This window comes from Onychostoma macrolepis, chromosome 23 (assembly GCF_012432095.1).
Source record: "Onychostoma macrolepis isolate SWU-2019 chromosome 23, ASM1243209v1, whole genome shotgun sequence".
Classification (NCBI taxonomy): Eukaryota; Metazoa; Chordata; class Actinopteri; order Cypriniformes; family Cyprinidae; genus Onychostoma; species Onychostoma macrolepis.
Genome location: NC_081177.1, coordinates 16796508 through 16818144, shown reverse-complemented (window position 1 = coordinate 16818144; position 21637 = coordinate 16796508). Strand labels below are relative to the sequence as shown.

The following is a 21637-nucleotide window of genomic DNA, read 5'->3' as shown; positions in this document are numbered from 1 at the left end:
GAAAAATTAATGTAGAGTTAATTAAATCAAGCTTTGATCTACACGACACACAAACCCTCACAAACTATGCAGATCCTTACAGTCTTACATTCCATTATATTAAATATTGCCAACACACGCAACTCATATATTATATACTGCTTATGTTACTGACATACGTTAGGATCCAAAAGTCTGATAATCTGGGATTCAAAATCTAATATTATCCTGCAAATAAAAAAAAAAAAAAAATGAATACACTTCTAGCTTGATCACTAATCAAAAAAATGTGCTATTGATCACGTGAATCCTTTGCACAGATGGTATCTCATTAAAGCAAGAACATCTGACCAAACTCATCTAGTTCATGTACATAGATTGATTGCCGGTGCTGTAATGTAAAAAGGGAAAGAATGTAACCGTAAACATGATTATGCAACTGAAACAGCATGTCTCCAGTACATGATGGATTCAAACAGTGCTGATTGTAATAGATATTCTAAACTAATCAATAGCTTTCATGTCCAACAGTGAGCAACTATGACACATCATGAACGTGTGAACTAGTGTGAGGACATGCTCAGAATTCCGCATCCAAAAACAGGACAGAGTGCATTGATCCTCTGTGCTCCAGATCTGTCAGTCAACCTGTGGGTGGGATGCTAAAACATTCACTAGACCACGGGGACTGCCGCAGTGTGTCTGAGTGTGTAAATTCACAATCCATCTTCAAAAGAACAATAGCACCAGTCTGCAACTGATGACAAGTCTGACATAAAGAAAGAAGGAAATGGTTTTGTAGTCTCACAGTAAACTTAAAGCGACAGTTCAGCCAAAAATAAACACTGTCATCATACACTCACCCGCATTTGTTTTTTTTCTTCTGTGGAATATAAAAGAATATTTTCTGACAGTTATTTTAGCATTATTTTTTTATTCTTTACATTTTCAGTTTTTTTTATTACTAATATTGTTTGTGTTAAACTTTTGTGATTTCTTTTATGCTTTTAAAAAAAAAAAATTTCTATATAGCTTAGTTATTCATTTTTATTTCATATTATATAATATTTATATTCTGTTTTACTATTTTAATTTTTTTAATTACTTTTTATATTTTATTATTTATATTTAATTACCAAAAATGATTTTCAGTAGTTTCAGTTACTAAAACAATAACAACGCTGTATTTTGAAGAACTTTCCAGTTGTTTATATGGGGACCAAAACAACATTTGACAACAGTGACTTTAATTTTATGGACAAAGAAAAAAACATTTTGACTTTTTGACTTTTTGAAAATCATTTGGAACGACATGATGCAAAATATTAATTTTGGGGGATGAACTATCCCTTCAAGAAATCAAACAAGCATTTCCCTCATAAATCCTTTGTTGGATACAGAACTGGGATTTACTGACCTACAAAAGCTATCAATGAAACATGTCTGTGGTACAGTGGCAATAAAGCATTCGCTGAAGTCCAACAGGAGATTTGTCTCACTCTGTTATGTCAGGATTCTGAGCAGACGTCAGGGGGACGTTTTGCCTATAAACCCCTGCATATCTCTGCTATGTGACTGTCTAACATTTGCAGACAGGAGCCAAATGTGATGGCGCTGAATGAGCAGTGGGTCAGTAGAGCAGCCTGCTCACAGTTTACAGACCCAACACTAATCCCCTGTTTTCCCAATTTACAACTCTCATCTCTATGGCAATGTGGGCCAAGAGCTGAAAAAGCGCCCTGAAGCAGACAAACCAGTCACATTCAGAGGCAAAAATTAACCACACCTGGCAATGGTGGGTGTACTGGGAAAATTTATAGGCCAATGAATCATATTTTGCATTACTGATTTTTATCTCTGTTGCAGGGATAAAGTGCATTTTATTTCTGTGACACAAAGCTGAATTTTCAGCTTTAATAATAAGCAGATAATTTTTTTTTATTATCAATATCATTAATTTTTTGTGGAAAACATTATACACTTTTTTTCAGGAATCTTTGATGAATAGACGGTTCAAAAGAACAGAATTTCTAACTTCATAAATATCTATAATGTCACTTTGATCAATTTGATGCATCCTTGCAGAATAAAAGTATTAATTTCTTTAAAGAAATATTCTTACTGACCCCAAACTTTTGAACAGTTGTGTATATTTGCTTCAGACATTCATTGATTAAGTCAAAGGTGCAGAAATGAGCCCAAATGGAGATGCAGAAAAAGAACATTAGTGAATTACTAACGGAAAATACATTAACTTAAAAATAAACTACTGAATGCACTGAATGCAAATCCAGTCTGCATGACTAATGTATGAGGAGGTGGACAATATAGCATCGCATGACTATGATTATGCATACATGTTTTCCACTGAGGTGATGATCATCAAAAAGACTAAGTACCGGGTAATCAAATGATATTAAACCAAAACATGTACCCTTGTGTTTTCAGATAATCATAGTTTGAAAATCGAGGATAGTGGAGAAGTAGGTCATGAGCTTTTTGAAGTTCAATATTTCATGTCAGCTCTCTGTGGAATAACAGCGCCTCTGCTCTGACGGCAAAACCGCTGTGTATTAACTGTGCCTACGTCTGTTACTATTGAGGATATTATGATTATGCAATATCAGCTCATTATCTGGGATGTCCATTCATAATCATTTTTGCTTGCTTTGAGACATTCAGTACCTGAAAATCAGGGAGAACACATAATGAAGCTTACACAGATCAAAATTATACATTATACACAAATTCTCTCCATTTAAAAAGATTACTGAGTAGATGAATATCTATAATCTTAAAATCTAAGATCAACAAATACAGAACATGGTTACAAATGATTCCAAATGGTTCCAGTTGAGAAGGTTTTGACTGAAGACTGACGATCACTCAACAACAATCCATTTGCAAATCAGATCCTTGGTGGATATCAGAGTAAATTAGCAGCTTCAGGCTATGGGAGCAAATTAACTTTTCATCTGATTTTTAATCACTCTGAATAGAGATTTTTTAGCTCAGGGATCTCTCTTCTCTTTTCGTTAAGTTCATTTCGGAATGTAAAGCTTCTGGGTCAATGAATACAATTTATATCCAGATTCGTTTTCAAGAAAGAAAATATCAATTTAGCACGCAGTCCATTAGACACCTGTGAGTATAGTGACTGAGCCAGGTTTCAGATACAGGGGCAGAATTACATTGCACTGCACTTATACATCCATTCTGTGTATGGACTGGCATAAAAACATTTTCTTTTTTTGTAGCAGCAAGATAAACATCTTATTCCATCTTGGGTGGCATGCAGATTTGACTGGTGTGAAATGCTTAATGTACCATATGATCCAATATATCTTAATCAAATAAGCACAAACACAATAATGCCATGTGCTCAAATAAATCTTCATCAAATAAACAACACAATAATGCAGAATAAAACCACATGCTCAAATAAATCTTCATCAGATAAGCACAAGAAACAACTGGACTCAATTTATCAGTGTTAGCCTAATGTCAAATTAAAAAGTCCACATCAAAAAAGAGGAAAAACTTAATGTGTTTTATGTGCATTTTTAAAACTTTTGCCATATCCTTAATGTTTTCATTTAGTTAATTAAGCTTTTTTCTTCATTATGATATCAGGACAGTTTTATCACCCTGACATTTTTGACATTCATTTTTGCCAGAAGTATTTTAAAAACAACTTTGTTAAACCTCTAGAAGTCATGAACAAGCCAACCAGCTATGATATACAGTACACTCTTTGATTTGAAGCAAAAAAGCTTTTGAAAAGCAGACAAAAAGACAAAGGTAAAAGACTGTATACTTAATGGCTTTAATGAGGCATAGAATTACAATCTCAAGAACCACTGCGAATGTAGGGACCAATGATTTCCACGATGCGGAATTGCGGAATCCAGTCATAAAACCAGAATTTACTGTATAACGCAGAATGTCACGGAATTTGCCAAATTTTGGATGGATAAATCAAAAGTAGGTCAGTACACTTAAATCAAAACGTGATATGGACTAGTGTCTTTTGTGAATTTTAAGCCGCAAAAATATCCTGCATGTTCTGCGGGTCTCTGTGAATGAATGGCGCAGACGCACGGTTTCCTTTACTACACACATACTGAAGCACGCATGATGCTCACGGTGTCTTCAGCCTCTGCCACCTCAATATAATAAACACATGAACATAATCTCTAGAACTGCTCTGAGAGTCACTTCATGAGACAGAAATATAAAAGGTCTTCACAGCAACCTGTCAAAATATTTTAAGTTCAGTTTAACTTGAAGAAACTGTGACAGAAATATTACTTAATGTAATGATAGTACTACTACTACTACTAATAAAATTATTATTAAATCATTATATTTTTAAAGGAATATTTACCAAAACAATTATTTACCAGAAAAATTTCATAGCAGAACATTTTTCATAGGGCCTTAAATGTAACTTTTAATAACTTGCTGTTTAATATTGTAAGTTTCATGATTTCATTTAATTAGACAGGTTTTTATAATTTTTTAGTCTATAAAAATTAAAACGGAAAAAAATGGAATCAGAAAAATTAAATCGGAAAAAATGGAATTTGGAGAAAAATAAAATGGATTTCATAGGGCCTTAGGAATGACATAATCAAATGAAAAACGATGGAGAAATATAAAACTACCCATTTAAAGTTGTTGATAGCATATATTGAAACAATATATGTTAATGAAAATTCTGTTATTAATGTCGTTTATAAAAATATTAATGTCGTTGGAAAGACCTTCATGTCGTTCCAAACCCATAAGAACATTGTTCATCTTTGGAAAACAAATTAAATTGTGTTCTGAAGATGTACGAAGGTCTTGCAGGTTTGGAAAGATAGGAGGGTGTGTAATTAATGACAGAATTTTCATTTTTGGGTGAACTAACCTTTTAAGTTCTGGGGAGACCGACTCGATTGCATAACTTGCAGTGCTTCATGGGATTGGGCGAAGTTCAGCGCTGTGGTATATTATTATATACCATCAATAAACAACCTCAGAGCTCACAGCTGGTCTGACTTTAAAGGTTTGTAAGTTATTGTTAAAAATAATTTTCCCCATGGAGAAAATTAATGGCATTTTTACTTCCAGAACCCGACTGCTGCACTCCACAACTCTCTGAAATGCTTGATTCTGATTGGTCAGTGGCGACGTTCCGAGGTCTGTTATTTCCCTGATAATGACTGCCATCAATAGCAAAGCTGAATAACAATCGGTTATCTGAACTTGGCGCTTCTTTTGTGTCCCTTGAATCACAATGTGGACTAGCTCTCGTTTCATAAAAATGCAACTCGTGCAACTCAACTTACTATCTCAATTAGTGACTACTGAAAATGAAATTGGAGGACTTCAGTATTAATAGTAGTGCAATATTGTACTATTCTCTTCAACTTTGGAGAGAAGCTACAGAGTATCATCCTGTCCTGTGTGATGCTTATTTCCATAAAACGGATGGATTGCTACTTTAACTGACCACTATACCCTGCTTATGGTCTCCATTTAAAAAATGGCTGCCCACGCATGTGTGGTAGTTAGAGATATATTGCTCCTCAATAACAGCTGACACTTTGACATTTTATTAAATGAGATTCTGAGTGTTTACAAACCAAATTTGTTTTGTACTCTCATCTCTGCACTCAAAAATAGCATGAATTTAAATCAATATGATGGCGCTCATCAAACTGGCTAATAATTAACATTAAGAGGACAATCCATTTCACCTCATTTTATTCAAAATGATCACTCAACAAGACAGAGAGACAGATGGATAATTAAATTGTCAAGCAGATGGCAAGTCCCTCTTGGATACCTGATAATTCACCATTTTGACCCCCTCACAAGCCTGTGGACAAAATCTTGTCATTTCATCAGAGGCCATATGGAAACTCCCAGTTTCCCATCACCCATAAATTCATTGATTCAGAGACAGTTTGTTCTGTCTGTCGCTCTGCAAAGCTGACAGGCCACAGAGCCGGCACTGTCTGACGTGACTGAAATTGGTCAGGTTTGCCATGCTTATGTAAAGGCTCAGAAAGATGCCGCAGATGCCAGAGGCAGGTCTTGGTCCTAATAAAGAGGGATGGGGGAGTGCAGCTAGGACTGAGGTCTGCATGACACACATCACACGGACCCCTGTGCTCATACACATCACATGATCGAACGATCAAACCCAGGTGCTTTCTGGGATAAATGGCTGCTGTTTTTGTAAGGGGAAAAAAAGTTGGTGGTTGCATACTCTGATTAAAGGTCAGAAACAACTGCAGAAGTTAAAAATCTCCCATGCTTAGTCAATGACATACAAGAGGCTCCACAATAAAGAAAAGGAAAAATCTTAGAAAAATCCTGGTCATATCATAAGTGTATTTATAATGGTTTCAAATTGCTTTGAAAACTGAAAAAGACAATACCAGATATAAGAACAAATGTGATATAACCATCATCATTGTTGCTTTTATGCATGTATAAATGTTATTAATTTTTAGTTTATTTTAGTACATCAAGGTTAATGAACATGTGAAATAATTCCTTTGTATCAAGCTAAAATGAAATAATTTTACTTCAGTTAACATTTATTATTTTATCTCAAATAACAATTTTTATGGTTTAAGTTCCTTTTAATTATATAATATATAGTTATAATCTGGTAGGGAGTCATATCAAATGACATTTTACAACCTAAACTAAACTTGAAGATGTGTATTCAAGTCATTGTATGCATGAATTGCATTTTTAATTTTTAATAAATTAATAGCACCACCATTAAAAACATATCAGTTAAAAAAAAAAATTTTTTTTTTTAAATTTACCCATCCCCTGCAGTGATATTACAGTATGGGTCAGATTCACTAGTAAATCTTGTGAAAACTTTAAATAATGTATTTTCTAACAGAACAGACAGCCACTATAATTTATGCACACACTACTTTCTCTACAAAAGCTGAGGGGGTCTGCTTATCCCACACAGTCCTGTCATTATAGCTTGCAACAGGATTGACAGAACAAAACAGAACGGGAGCTTAAGTGCCAGTCCAGCCATGTATTTTCTTCACATTACAGAAAATCATTTACTCACTACCCTTGGGCAAACAAAGAACCCAGCCAACAAAATTGAAACAGGACGGATTCATTAGATTAGTCAAAGTGGGGTCTAATTCACACAGACATCCTCACTCACTTGAGGAAATATCCATGTCCTTAGTTGCAGCCTAAGTCATGCGTTTCTCAATGCTGTAAACAATTATTTCTCTCCTAAGATCTGTATCTGCTCTGAGGTGTGATAAATGAGCTTTTACTCCTCACATCCATCAGACAGAACCAAACAAACAGGAATGGATGGTGTGTTTTCAGGGTATGGCTAAGCGTCATGTAAGCACTGTTCATAGTGAACCACTATAAACTGATGGTTTATCATCAGAATAGCTTAATAGACAAAGCAAAACTCTCATTTGACATTCCACAGAGAAATGTCCATACAACAGGTAACAAATATAAATTAAATCACTAGTACTACACTCTTCAAAAATAAAAAAATAAAAATAAAAAAAAGTTTTCTGCTGGCATCCATATTTCCATGAAGAACCTTTAACATCCTCCGTAGATGGCTTTCCATTGCACATTATTTATAGTGGTCAGTGGAAAAAGGTTCTTATTCAGATGTTCTTCACATTAAAGAAAAAATGGAACTGTTCACTGAAAGGTTCTTTGGGGAATCATTACAAACCCCCTTTTGGAACATTTATTTTTAAGAGTGAATAATGAGAGTGATTAAGAACAAGATGATAAAATCACAGATGAAATCATGCTCAAAAGAAATGTGTAACAATTGTAATGTTTCTCCTCCCATGTCTTGCTGCAACAGGTCCATCATACCAACAAGAACCTACTCCAAGATATAACAGGTATAGGAAGAACTTCTAGAAGCACATTGACTGAGAATCTAATGACTTTTTATGAGAATATAAATTACGTCAACACACATCTGCTGTCTTAATTATGCTACTGTTTTTGTTCATATATTAAAGACAGAATTTACTGTGGAGTTTAGAAAAAGATGAATGTCCTTGTAGCTCTCCTGGAGGTCTCAGGTGGTGATGAGGTGCTGATGCAGATCTCCAGGCAGAGATTTGAGATAATGGCCCACGTGTATTAACAGAAAGACTGGAGCTTGACAGAGAAAATGCACCATGGAAAGGACTAGATATTTTCAGTCTCAATACTACTCTATGGATTTCAAAACCTAGACAGCTTTCTGGGCACCTATTAAGCACCTATTTGCATTCTTATAGCATCAAAAAAATGCTGTCTAGTTACTAGACAGCGCACTAGGTTTGAGTCTATACGTTCTCAAATGTTACTAAAGATCATTCTGTGAGAGATACTGAGGGACCTGATAATGAGACATCATTTACACCCTTTTGCTGTTCCAAATCTGTATGACTTTCTTTCTTCTGTGAAACACAAAAGGAGATGTAAGGCAGAATGAGCCACAGCCACCATTTACTTTGATGAAAGTGAATGGAATAGACTGCCTAACATCTTCTTTTGTGTTACACAGAAATAAAGGAACAACATGAGGGTGAATAAATGATGAAAGAATTTCATTTTTCGGTGAACAATCCCTTTAACTTTTGCTCTGATTGAACATTTTATACTGTGTTGATGCAAATGGAGAATAACAGTTGACCAAAGGAAAGCTATTCTAACTCATTTATATCCACAGACAGTTGCAGTGCACCTGTTTTCGGTACACTTAAATAGAAACGAAAGCCTTTAACTTGAGATAATATGACATGACTGTAAAACACTAGTATCGGGGGCTTTATTTAAAAAAGTATCAGCTTAATTTAATCAATATCATCAGCATCATGTAGCGTAAAAAGTAACAGACATTTCAAAGCACGCACGCTTGACACAGACACATGCTCTTACCTTCAACAGCCCACACAATCCGTATTATCCATAACAAACGAATTATATCCATAATTGCCGTGAATTTGGGCATTTGACTGTAAAGACCTAGAATATTCATTGAAAACTTGTCCGGCAGGCCATCTGTGAACACACTATGATCACAAGCACTCGAATAAACCCCATCGGACTGGAAGAACTAAAGCAAGTTTGGACGAAACCAATGAAACGCAGACGAGGGGGCGGGATGACTGTATGACAAGAGTGATGCTCAACACCCTGATGATAATCACTAGTGTCTATATTATATTAATTATATTATATTATATTATATTATATTATATTATATTATATTATATTATATTATATTATATTATATTATATTATATTATATATTATATTATATTATATTATATTATATTATATTATATTATATTATATTATATTATATTATATTATATTATATTATATTATATTATGTAAAGTGAATTATTTTCTAAATTAAATTTTAAATGTATTAATTTACATTGATTTAAAAGTAGTAATATTAAGTTAAATATTATATTATGTTATATTATATTATATAAGTGAATTATTTTCTAAATTAATTGATACATATATTAATTTGCTTTCATTTAAAATTACTAACATTAAGTTAAATACTATTATATTATATTAGTGAATTATTTTCTAAACTGAATTTTAAATGTATTAGTTTGCATTCATTTAAAATTATTTATATTAAGTCAAATATTATATTATTATTAATGAAAATACATTACAATACTTTTTAAATGTATTAATTTACTTTCATTTAAAATAATTAATATTAATACATTAAATAATAATACTTATAAATAAATTGTTCTAAAAAAAAAAACCGGAATAATATTCTGAATTAAATGGCTTTTTTTTTTTTAATGGAATTTAGCAACTGATAAACTAATATTTATAATGTTAGTCATTAAATAATGATTAAACGACTAAAGACACTGTGCAATGCGGCATTTAAATCAAAGAAATAATTATTTATTTCGAGATTTGAAATTAGTAGCATGCTTTTAATGGATACACAAGCCAAGTAATTTGCACGGAATTCACTTGGGTGATCAATGACACAATAAATTCATATTATACCAACAGTGCCCCCTGGAGTTTAGGTGAAAAATGTGCTGTCTAGGCGCAGGGGGGTCGAGGGGGTGAACTGATAGAGTAATGCATGTGATCGTCTATCAAATAGTTCTCTAATCCCTTGAGTCACTTGCAGACTTTATGGTCTTGAAGATTACAAAGCTGACAGATCACACAAGGGGCTGGTGTGAAGAAGACAAATGGCCTCGTTTCTCAACACCGCCGCTCGTGATCTTTGACTCCCATGTGAGAACCTCCATTACTTCAGCCCTCATACATGGATTATTGTACTCTAGTGTATCACTGCATTTAAGATATCATTTCAGATCCTGAATAGTGGAGATGTTAGCAGAGTTAAAATTAAAAATGTACATTTTTCTTTTAGTACATTTAGTCAAAAACATCTTTGCAGGAAGAGCGAATAAAATGAATAAATACAGATTGTAAATCACTGACAAGGAAGTCATAAAACAGTACTGTACTGCACATTTGCTTGTACCTAAAAACACACAACTGAAGAGGAAAATCAAAATAACTCATTAAAAATAGAGCATGATTATACACATTTCTGTGAAATTCCAAACGCCATACAACAGAGCTCTTAGCAAGAGCAAGAGAGGGAAAGACCACAGGAAAGACAGAGACGGAGAGTTAGGGAAAGAGAGAGAGGGCGAGAGAGGGAGGAAATAGAGCAGAAGAATATGGAACTGACATAAAGGAATCTAGGATAATTCAGCCTCAAGATGAGTGAGGACTGCAAAAACGGCAGACTAGAGAATCCAGGGGTCGTTTCCATGGAAACCTTTGCCCAGGGAGATTGGCGACCCTCCTGTCTACTAATGCTAGCAGAGCGCAGATTGTAGGTCACATATGGCACCAACAACCCAATCAGGTCTAATCTGTCTTGACTTGTGGGTCATGAATTGAACCATGAAACTGGTTTTTACTCTGGCTCATATCACTGACTGTTATATATATATGTGTATCACGTTTTTAATACAAGACCGTGAAGCACTGTTAAACCAATTGATTATACTACAATTTTAAACCTAATGTGGGTGTGTTTTAATAAGAGAACAAAAGGTCTTCATTTAAGCTCACAAAGATATACAAGAGAGCAGTGACATCATACAGTTGCACTCTATAATTACAGTCGCAATAATGAAAAATAGCTTATGTTTGTCCTGAATGGTGACGAAAATGCTTCGTTCTGCTTAATAATTTGAATTAATTACATTTCACTGGGCTTTATGGAAATTTTCGGTTCATTTTTTCTTTTCTTTTTTTTTTTTTTGTCACTTGGAAACATGCCTACAGTATTTTCTCTTTACTTCCACTCATCTGTGTAAGTGATTACTGGGTTATTTTGGAAAGTGACCATGTGTCTGTCAGGCTACAGTGTTCAGTCATAACGTGACAGGGATGGAGATGAGCCAGTTTACTACAAGCAAAACACTCCCATAATAACTATATAAGCATTTTTTAAAATTAATTTTAATATATTTAAATATTTTAAATATGTTTTTTTTTTTTTTTTTACAAATATAATAGATATAATAATATAGAATATATATACACATTCATATTCATATATATAAGATTTATTTTTGGCATTTTTGCCTTTATTATGATGGGACAGATCATAGCTGACAGGAAGCGAAGTGGGAGAGTGATAGGGGGCAGGGATCGGGAAAGGTCCTCAAGTCAGAATTTGAATTCGGGATGTCCGTAGCACAACAACGCTGATTACGTAGTCTAAAGTATTTAGAATAAAATATATAAAATATTTAACATGTAATAATATTTAAAAAATATAATAATATAAATATGTAAATAAAATATTCAATAATTTATATTTCAATAAAAAATTACACATGTATTTTATAGATAAAATACATATACAAATTTAGAATACAAATACAGAGTAAAAATGTTCAACTTATTTAATACCATTTAAAATGTTAATATAAATACAATATTTAATAATGCCTGTACAAATGTAAAAAAATGTTCTGCATGATCAATACAATCACATTACTGTTTGTATCAATGATTCAGCACTAAAGTCTGAAACTAACCAAGCTCAAAGAAGGTCAGCGACCCTTAAAGAAGGTCAGTGCGTCTTGCTCCAAACTCTCCCATGAGCGCACAGACCCACAAAATACTCTCTTTTGTGAGTGTAGAAGCAAACATGACACCCCACCGCGCCATTTTGAAGGCTTCTGATAGTAACACGTACTGATATGGGTCTGGCTTACTAATCCTGCTGCTCTAAATTGGAAAAATTGACCTTGCTCACAGAGGTGACTCAGATTTGCTCTCTTTGACATTTCCGGGACTTAGCAGAGTTTTCTGTAAAGATGAACAGGGCCTGGAGGACGAGCGAATATTTCATGAGTAATTTAATATCTGGAGCATGCACGTGGTCCTCTGTGAATTAGGCTCTGAAAATAGAAGGACGGTATCAGTTGACAGCACCCCAAGTCTTCAGTTTTGGGGAAAGTCATCAAGGTATGGGCTCAAAGAATATGTGAAAGAAAGAAACAGAATAATTAAACGTAATAATGAAAATAATATAATGGTCTGGGTAGGTAAATTCTTCCCCATCTCACGCTACTACATTTAGGTGACACACAATTGATTTTGTCAGGTATAATTAGCAGATTAACATATGTTTATGTTATTAGATATGGGAATGTGTGGGCACAATAAAACCACCATCAAGCAGTCACAGCTTGTGCAGACAGGCTGATGGTATTGATCTCACTATCAGTTTAGACATGGAGCCCGAGGGCAGGGGTCTGGGGAGCAGCTCTCTGCCACGCTTCAAAACCAGGAGAACAAGATCAAATAAGTAGTTCAGTCAAGCAAATGGCTACCAGTCAATAATTCTCTTTTTATGGCACTGATATCCACTTCACGCCTGATTCATTATTGAACTGGCTCCCAGGCACGTAAGCGATGCAATGCATCTGATATTGTGTCAACAAGGCGATTCAATTACTTTAACAGAGGCACATGCTAGTGTTTTTTTTTTTGTGCAAATATTTCTTTAAAATTGTCATTCTGACCGTTGGGGGTTGCTGTCTGATGGAGATTTAGAGAAAAACAAAACAGATACAAAATAATACAATAGAATTTGCTGCCCTCTTGTGACAACTGTTGAAAAAATGCAAGATTATCTGCATGTTTAGCCATTAAAATCATATTGTGTTTCATGAAACACAATGTGGTACAATTGGCATGTAACAATTGTTTTTGTAAGAAATAATATATGAAATATATAAAACTACTTTTTCAAAATAAGATAAATAACAGTCTTTTATACTAATCTATTAAGACGAATAGCGTATTGTGCAAATGGTGCTTTGAGTCTACATAATCAACTAACAGCATTTTGTTAAATATTATAATATCTAATATTAATAACTAAAGAATGTAAGCTAAAATAATTATTATATTATATTATTTAATTAATTATATTGCATTTTATGATAAAAAAGTAATATATTTCTTTCCCTTTGCTTTTTTAAATCAATAATCTAAAAAAGTAGTCAGAATACATTACCTAAAACGAGTAACCTAGATTACTTTATTAACTATTTAATAACGTTTTCATCATATAATGTGTAATCAGTAATGGATTACAATTTGTTAGTCATCTACCCAGCTCTGTATATTATATTATATTATATTATATTATATTATATTATATTATATTATATTATATTAGATTATACTATTGAATTAATATAACTGAATTGATATAACTGAGTATAGCTGAAAAAGTTTAAATTCTAATTATATATATGTGTGTGTGTGTGTGTGTGTACTGTATATATATATATATATATATATATATATATAAAAAAATACATAAAAAATAAAAAAAACTATAAACTGAATGAACAGAATGGATGTGTAAAGATCAGGAGTGAAGCTTTAAAGAAGGATATCTTCAGATTATGACGTGCAGGCCTGCAGTTGGCCGAGAGGATGCTGAGAAGTCAGTGCACGGGTTATTGTTAAGATTAAAGCATGGCTGGTGAGTGGCTAGTAAGCTCTGGTTATGTCTCTATGTTATCAGCTTTAATGGAATTCCACTTTGAATGTTTTTTTTTTTTAAAACAAGCATGGATAGACCTAACAGTTGTGGCAGGATCATACGCAACTCTGAATTTGTCTTAAAGGAGTAAACCCTGTGGTAAGACATCTTATGATTTATCCTGAGAATATTACACCTAACAGTAGAAAATACAGTGGAAATAATATCATGAGCAGTACACAATGCTGTTTTTTGTTGTTGTTGTTTTTATCATGCTTATATAAAATATTACAGTAATCAGTGTAACTTTTTTTGATTCTTGTTAAAGATTAAATATACATTCTTTATGTGCAATATATGTGTTATGACTATATATAAAAAATTCTGTTCTTTCTCATTAAGCCTGCCAGAGAAGGAGACCACCAGACTGCAAAGATGAAAGTGAAATGGACAAAATTAGGAATGGTCTTCTTTCTGCTTCTCTCCTTTGTAATGACGGGCTGTTTCATTTGGCAGTACAGGCTTCCTAAAGCAAAACCAGGTAAATTAAAATCCAAATTAAAAGAGATACTGTACAATAGAACGATTGGCCATCAAACCTCAATGAATGAATGGCGAATGCTTATTTTGAATAAAAGAAGCATTTTGCTCTCAAAAACAGAAAATCTTGTTCTTTTTTTTTTTTTTAACTTAATGGTTAGAAATGCCTAGACAGCTTCAGGGAACATCCTTATTTGGCTTTTCGATCTCTTTGTGCTTAATTAATGGTTTGCAGGAGTTGTCTATGGATTACCCAGAGCTCGACATAGTGGCTTGTAGATTACTGTGTGCTGTAAAGCCTGATTATCACTGGGGGAAGGGAAAAACAACTTTGTGTAAAATACATGATTATGGACCGAACACCCGCCCCCATGCTCCATTTCATGTCAAATGCAGGTTGCAAATGCACTATATTATATGATAAATGACATATGAGTGATTCAGGCATTAACATGTTATTTTATGTTCAGCCCCAATGTTTTGTGCTGCCTTTAACACAAAATAGTTCATAATTGTTGTGTTTACATAAATTAATGTGGGTCACACTGACAGTATTATATGTTTACACATATTTGTCATAGCATATGATCTTTTTACTTCGCAGTGGATAAAAGTTATGCAAAAGAAGTGAAAGAGGAGAAGATGTGCCCACGTTTCCCTGAGCCTGTGCCATTGGAGCACCCGATACCTGTCCTCATGGAAGCTTTGGACAAGGTCAGACCGCCAAGTCATTCACAAGTTCTTTCTGTCTGGATTCCTGACTAGAACTGTCTGATGCTGAAAAATAAGTTTGATAACTATTACAAATATGATTTACTCCAGGTGGATGCTCTTTTGAGGACCAACATTGACGCCACAAAACTGCCAGCCATCTCTGCCATTGTAATATTTAATGATTCTGTATTGTGGAATGGTAACTTTGGCAGAAGGAATGGAAGTGACCCCACATCTCCCCCAATAAATGAGTATACAATTTACAGGTGGGTTAGAATGGCTTTGCACACTTATGATTTGATGATTATGCTCCACCTTCTCTTGCTTTAGGGCTTATGGGTGTTTCACGATTAATTAAAGTTTAAATAACAGGGCATAATTCAACTATGTATTCTTTTTACATATACAGTATGTTCAGTTTATATCAGTGTTGCCAAGTCCACAGTTTTCTTGCAGACTTGTGCTGCTTTTATACTGGTGCAATTGGGCTGGTTTTGTTACACAGACCTGGCAACCCTGGTACACACATAAAATGTTTAAGTAAATACAAAAGTTAGATTACACATTAATAGTAAGGTCACATTTACAGTTACTCCGTAAATTTTCATTTCAATGGGAATCTAAGCAATCACGCAGGGGCAAACGTTTCCCCAAGCATCAGTTACACCAACAAAACATAAGTAACAATAACTGTTGTTTAAATATCTTTCCCACTAATTGAGAACATTATTAGTAGGCTACTGGCAACCTTCTGGCAAGGTTATGTAAAAGTTATGAACAAACTTTTTTCAAGTTGCCTAATGTTAATAGAGCGTTCGTTGAAAGTTATTTGGTCATTAATATAACATTCTCAAAACATATTTTTTTATTTACATGAAATAATTTGATTAAATATTTTAGCTGAAGTTTTTTTAAACGTTAAAACTTAGATGTTTCAGTGAACATTAAAAATTAACTTTCACATACTGTTTGCAAAATTATAACATGGAATTAATGTTACCTTAATGTTTTCTCTAATGTTCACATAATGTTAGAAAAAAAGTTTACATAAATACAAAAATGTTTTCAAAACTTAATGGGAATTTTAGAAAACTTTTCTTAGAACATTTTTGTTAGCAAATGTATTTGAGTTGCGCAACTTATGAGAGATGAATACATACACTTAGTGACAATAAATTTCATCAAAAAGTTGATGCCACCACCTTGAAATTTAAATATAGATATATACATTTATATAAACATTTATCATTATACATTTATAGTTATGGATCCTTTTGTAATGTGCTTCTTTGTTGTTTGTTATGGTTATACCACCAAAGAATTGCAAGCCTGTCTAAAATCTTCCCCACCTTGATGCTGTACAAACTTTGGGAGGATGGAAAAGTGGGTTCCTTGGATGACCCTCTGGGGAAGTATGTTAACTTCACCATAAAAAACCCTCTAGGGAAAAGAAGGGATCATGACCTCAAGTCCACCTCTGACGGCACGAGCAGTAGAGAGGCTCAAGTCCACATCTCCTCAGTTACCCTGAGACGGATGGCCAGTCAGCTGTCAGGTGAGGACCACAGTATCTGTAACTGACCTCAAGGTGTTTAGATCAGTAATAGATGATGATTAGCATGTATTCAATTAGTGCTGTAAAAATAAAGAAGGTGAAACCTGCAATTAGATCAACTGTTTTTAGACTAAGAATTTCCACGGCTACCCTAATCAGCTCTGTTGCCTAACATGACTAAGTGGGTTTGCCTCTAGTGTAGGATTAGGCCTGAAGGAATGGCCTAACATACTGTACTCAGCTTACCCCAAGCTGATGTTTATATAATGTGCCAGAAATAGTGGTGCTGATTATGCTATGCCTTGGAGTAAAAAAGAAAAAAATCATGCTTTTATATCTTTATTTCCCAATTGTGATTTTATATGCAATTTTATATTTCACAATGTGACCTTGTGTCTTATTTTAAAATGTATCCTATATATATATATATATATATATATATAGGAATAGGTTGTTTTCATTGCCATTAAAGTGAAATAATGGAACATAAACATGGAGCCTGATAAAAATACAAATTTTAGAAGAACATTTCAGATGGCACTTAAAGGCTTTTGCATCTGAACTCTTCATATATATATATATATATACACACAGTGAGGAAAATAAGTATTTGAACACCCTGCTATTTTGCAAGTTCTCCCACTTAGAAATCATGGAGGGGTCTGAAATTGTCATCGTAGGTGCATGTCCACTGTGAGAGACATAATCTAAAAAAAAAAAAAAAACCAGAAATCACAATGTATCAATGTGTCAAACGTTTCCTGTAGTTTTTCACCAGGTTTGCACACACTGCAGGAGGGATTTTGGCCCACTCCTCCACACAGATCTTCTCTAGATCAGTCAGGTTTCTGGCCTGTCGCTGAGAAACACGGAGTTTGAGCTCCCTCCAAAGATTCTCTATTGGGTTTAGGTCTGCAGACTGGCTAGGCCACGCCAGAACCTTGATATGCTTCTTACAGAGCCACTGCTTGGTTATCCTGGCTGTGTGCTTGGTCATTGTCATGTTGGAAGACCCAGCCTCGACCCATCTTCAATGCTCTAACTGAGGAAGGAGGTTGTTCCCCAAAATCTCGCAATACATGGCCCCGGTCATCCTCTCCTTAATACAGTGCAGTCGCCCTGTCCCATGTGCAGAAAAACACCCCCAAAGCATGATGCTACCACCCCATGCTTCACAGTAGGGATGGTGTTCTTGGGATGGTACTCATCATTCTTCTTCCTCCAAACACGTTTAGTGGAATTATGACCAAAAGTTCTATTTTGGTCTCATCTGACCACATGACTTTCTCCCATGACTCCTCTGGATCATCCAAATGGTCATTGGCAAACTTAAGTCGGGCCTGGACATGTGCTGGTTTAAGCAGGGGAACCTTCCGTGCCATGCATGATTTCAAACCATGACGTCTTAGTGTATTACCAACAGTAACCTTGGAAGCGGTGGTCCCAGCTCTTTTCAGGTCATTGACCAGCTCCTCCCGTGTAGTTCTGGGCTGATTTCTCACCTTTCTTAGGATCATTGAGACCCCACGGTGAGATCTTGCATGGAGCCCCAGTCCGAGGAGATTGACAGTCATGTTTAGCTTCTTCCATTTTCTAATGATTGCTCCAACAGTGGACCTTTTTCACCAAGCTGCTTGGCAATTTCCCGTAGCCCTTTCCAGCCTTGTGGAGGTGTACAATTTTGTCTCTAGTGTCTTTGGACAGCTCTTTGGTCTTAGCCATGTTAGTAGTTGGATTCTTACTGATTGTATGGGGTGGACAGGTGTCTTTATGCAGCTAACGACCTCAAACAGGTGCATCTAATTTAGGATAATAAATGGAGTGGAGGTGGACATTTTAAAGGCAGACTAACAGGTCTTTGAGGGTCAGAATTCTAGCTGATAGACAGGTGTTGAAATACTTATTTGCAGCTGTATCATACAAATAAATAGTTAAAAAATCATACATTGTGATTTCTGGATTTTTTTTTTTAGATTATGTCTCTCACAGTGGACATGCACCTACGATGACAATTTCAGACCCCTCCATGATTTCTAAGTGGGAGAACTTGCAAAATAGCAGGGTGTTCAAATACTTATTTTCCTCACTGTATATACTATTTATTTGTTTGTATTATTCAACCTAAATTTGATATTTCATTGAACATACCAATGTCCTCCTTTTGCATTACTTTTGCTGTTCATTTAAAAGGTAATCTTTAAAAACATTAAGATTTTAATGACACTGTTAAAAAAATCTTTATCAAATATACATTTTTTTATGATGCACATTATCGTAATGGTGTAGCATTCGAAATGACTGATTCATAGTTTTATTGTTATAATTTTTTATTGAGACAAAATAGTATGTATTTTAAATATCTGCCAAAGCCATAACATGAAAATAATCAGCTTGAAAATGAATATTGGTGCATCCCCAATAAATGTAATCTTAAATTGCAAACTTCCAAATACTAAAATATCTTTGATAAGGAAACTTTAATAAATGAAAAACTGTGTGTATTTTGGATTCATCATTGATTATAGGTTTACCCAGGCGGCTCCGGGCAACTACTTTACTGTGGAAAGGCAACACTCAGGCTGCTGTAGATTTATTACAAGATGATGTTCTCGTGGCTGACCCTGGAACAAAGTAAGCTAGTACGAAGATAGTATATTTCCCTCTTCAAACTTGTATTGAGAGGATGTTTAATGAATGAGGGGAGGTGTAAATAATTGATGACAGCAGATGCAATGAATGCACTTGTGGATTCTCCCTAGAGGAAGTAATTCTAGTCCTCTGCTGTCCTCAGATGCCACTACAGCAACCTGGCCTTCTCCCTGCTGGCCCACGTGATGGCGGAGAAGGTAGCAGGGATGGATTATCAGCGATGGGTGTCTGAAAATATCCTGCAGCCGCTAGGAATGGAGGACACTGGATTCGAAATCACCTCTCAAATAGAGAACCGGATGGCGATAGGTGTTTACTCAAGCGGGCGTCCCGCACCCCTCTATGACCTTGGCTGGTATAGACCATCAGGGCAAATGTACTCCACACCTGCAGACATGGCCAAACTGGTGATGATGCTCCTGGGCGCATACTACCGCTCAGTTCTCCAACCCGACACCCTAAAAACCATGCTAACTCCTCTGTTTCGCTGTGAAAATAGCTACTTTGCTGAACAAACTGGCACACCGTGGGAGGTCAATGAACAGTTGGGCTATGACGTAATCCGCAAAGATGGAGATCTAGATGGTTATTCGGCCTCAATCTCCCTCGTTCCTCGCTTGAACCTGGGGTTGGTCATCCTAATGGCTGGAACCAAACCTGAAGATGAGGATCTGGTGGCTAAAGTCTACAGTTCACTCATCCCTGCCATGGAAAGTGCCTTCAGAAATGCACCTCGTGTTCTCATTCCTACTCCAGACCCTGTTCCCTACATAGGTTACTTTACTTATAGCAACATAACGTTCTATGAGATCAAAGCAGATTCAGATGGAGTGCTGTCTCTGGAGCAGTTTGGACCTCAAGTAGACACAATGGTTCCCATGAAGTACAGAAGTTTGAAACTCAGTTATCTGCAGGATAGGGTGTTCAGGGTGGTGTTTGAGAAGGAGTACCCATGTCAGCTCAAAGTTAACGCTGCTTCGGTGTCTCTTGCATCTCAGGATGGGCAGCTTTTTAACTTTTACATCTTTAACAAAAAGGGGCTCTCACCAGGTTTTGATGTCCCAGGGTTAAACACTTATAAAGTCACACGAATACCTCGCAAACCGATTTTTTAAGTGGTTGAAGAAATCATTTGATCATGCTTTTGGAGTTAATAAGCTAAAAGGTGCTCTTTAGGATGAAAGTGTCAGATTCTGAGGAACTTCAACCCATGATTGTGTACATTTTAATAAACTTTTGTCTCAAGATGCTGAATGTATATTTAGAATACTTTTTCTTATTCTGACCATTTTGAAAATGGTAATTTTATGTACAGTATCTCCTGCTGTTGTTTTCCCTTTCTTCAGAGGAATATCTATACACAGTTGACAACCGTCCATTCATTTGTGTGTTTATAAGAAGCTTGGACTGCATGTCTTAATTAAAAGTAAAGTGTGTGCCTTTCCTAAGCATTTGCACCTGTGCATCAGTTTCCAAAGTACCCAATTTTGTGTAACCTTGATCAGCACATTGCTGAGTTCAGCTAGAGGTAGTAAAAAGCAAATTTCAGCTCTAATACTAATATCTTGGTCTTTGAATGCAAACCAGTGTAAAGGCCCATTCACATCAAGGATAACTATAATGATAACTATAAAGTTTTAAGCAATCTGAAGGTATGAGAAAAGGGAAATCCATAACACAAATAAAATGATATTGACAAAGAGAAACAATATCATTGGAATCACTTTCAGAACTTTTTCTCAGCTGATGAACACTAAAAACATCCACAACCAATCAGAATCCAGCATTTAAAGGTCCAGATAACAAAACTGCAGCGTGTGATTAATATAATGTTATTGTGAGTTGATGTGGATGCTAATACCGTTACTGTTATATTTTTATTTATAGTTATCATTCTTGGTGTAAACAGGCCTCATTTTTGCATCTTGATTTTTATCCATAAAGTAAATGTTGTTTTTCTAAATCTGTATACTTTTACACCGTAGCTACTGTATATGCACTAACCTAAACAAATAAAATACATATACTTCAAAATCTATAGTATATATATATATATGGATGTATAGTATTATATACATACAATGTGGGAT

General features: G+C 34.9%; 2 protein-coding genes across 6 annotated transcripts in view; one reads left to right on the top strand and one right to left on the bottom strand.

Annotated features, from left to right (window-relative positions):
* ephb2a (eph receptor B2a) overlaps nucleotides 1-9088 on the bottom strand; it is a 73249-nt gene extending 64161 nt beyond the window's left edge. For all 5 annotated transcript variants that reach the window (XM_058763859.1, XM_058763862.1, XM_058763861.1 and 2 more), the window contains exon 1: nucleotides 8935-9088. In XM_058763859.1, coding sequence (XP_058619842.1) covers nucleotides 8935-9034 — 100 coding nt within the window. In that variant the 5' untranslated portion in view covers nucleotides 9035-9088. The remainder of the gene's footprint in view (nucleotides 1-8934) is intronic.
* Nucleotides 9089-14524: 5436 nt separating this feature from the next.
* On the top strand, nucleotides 14525-20662 carry lactbl1a (lactamase, beta-like 1a). Its single transcript, XM_058764243.1, has 6 exons — nucleotides 14525-14630; nucleotides 15255-15343; nucleotides 15452-15609; nucleotides 16663-16898; nucleotides 19424-19529; nucleotides 19690-20662. Exons 1-6 carry the CDS (start codon nucleotides 14525-14527, stop codon nucleotides 20660-20662), a joined length of 1668 nt encoding a protein of 555 aa, XP_058620226.1.
* The last annotated feature ends 975 nt before the right edge of the window (nucleotides 20663-21637 follow it).

Bases quoted from the DNA above. Each gene is read 5' to 3' on its own strand.
- lactbl1a (XM_058764243.1), top strand. From the start codon at position 14,525: ATGAAAGTGAAATGGACAAAATTAGGAATGGTCTTCTTTCTGCTTCTC. The intron at 16,899-19,423 runs GTGAGGACCACA...CATTGATTATAG, and splicing joins GATGGCCAGTCAGCTGTCAG to GTTTACCCAGGCGGCTCCGG. The intron at 19,530-19,689 runs GTAAGCTAGTAC...TGCTGTCCTCAG, and splicing joins GTGGCTGACCCTGGAACAAA to ATGCCACTACAGCAACCTGG.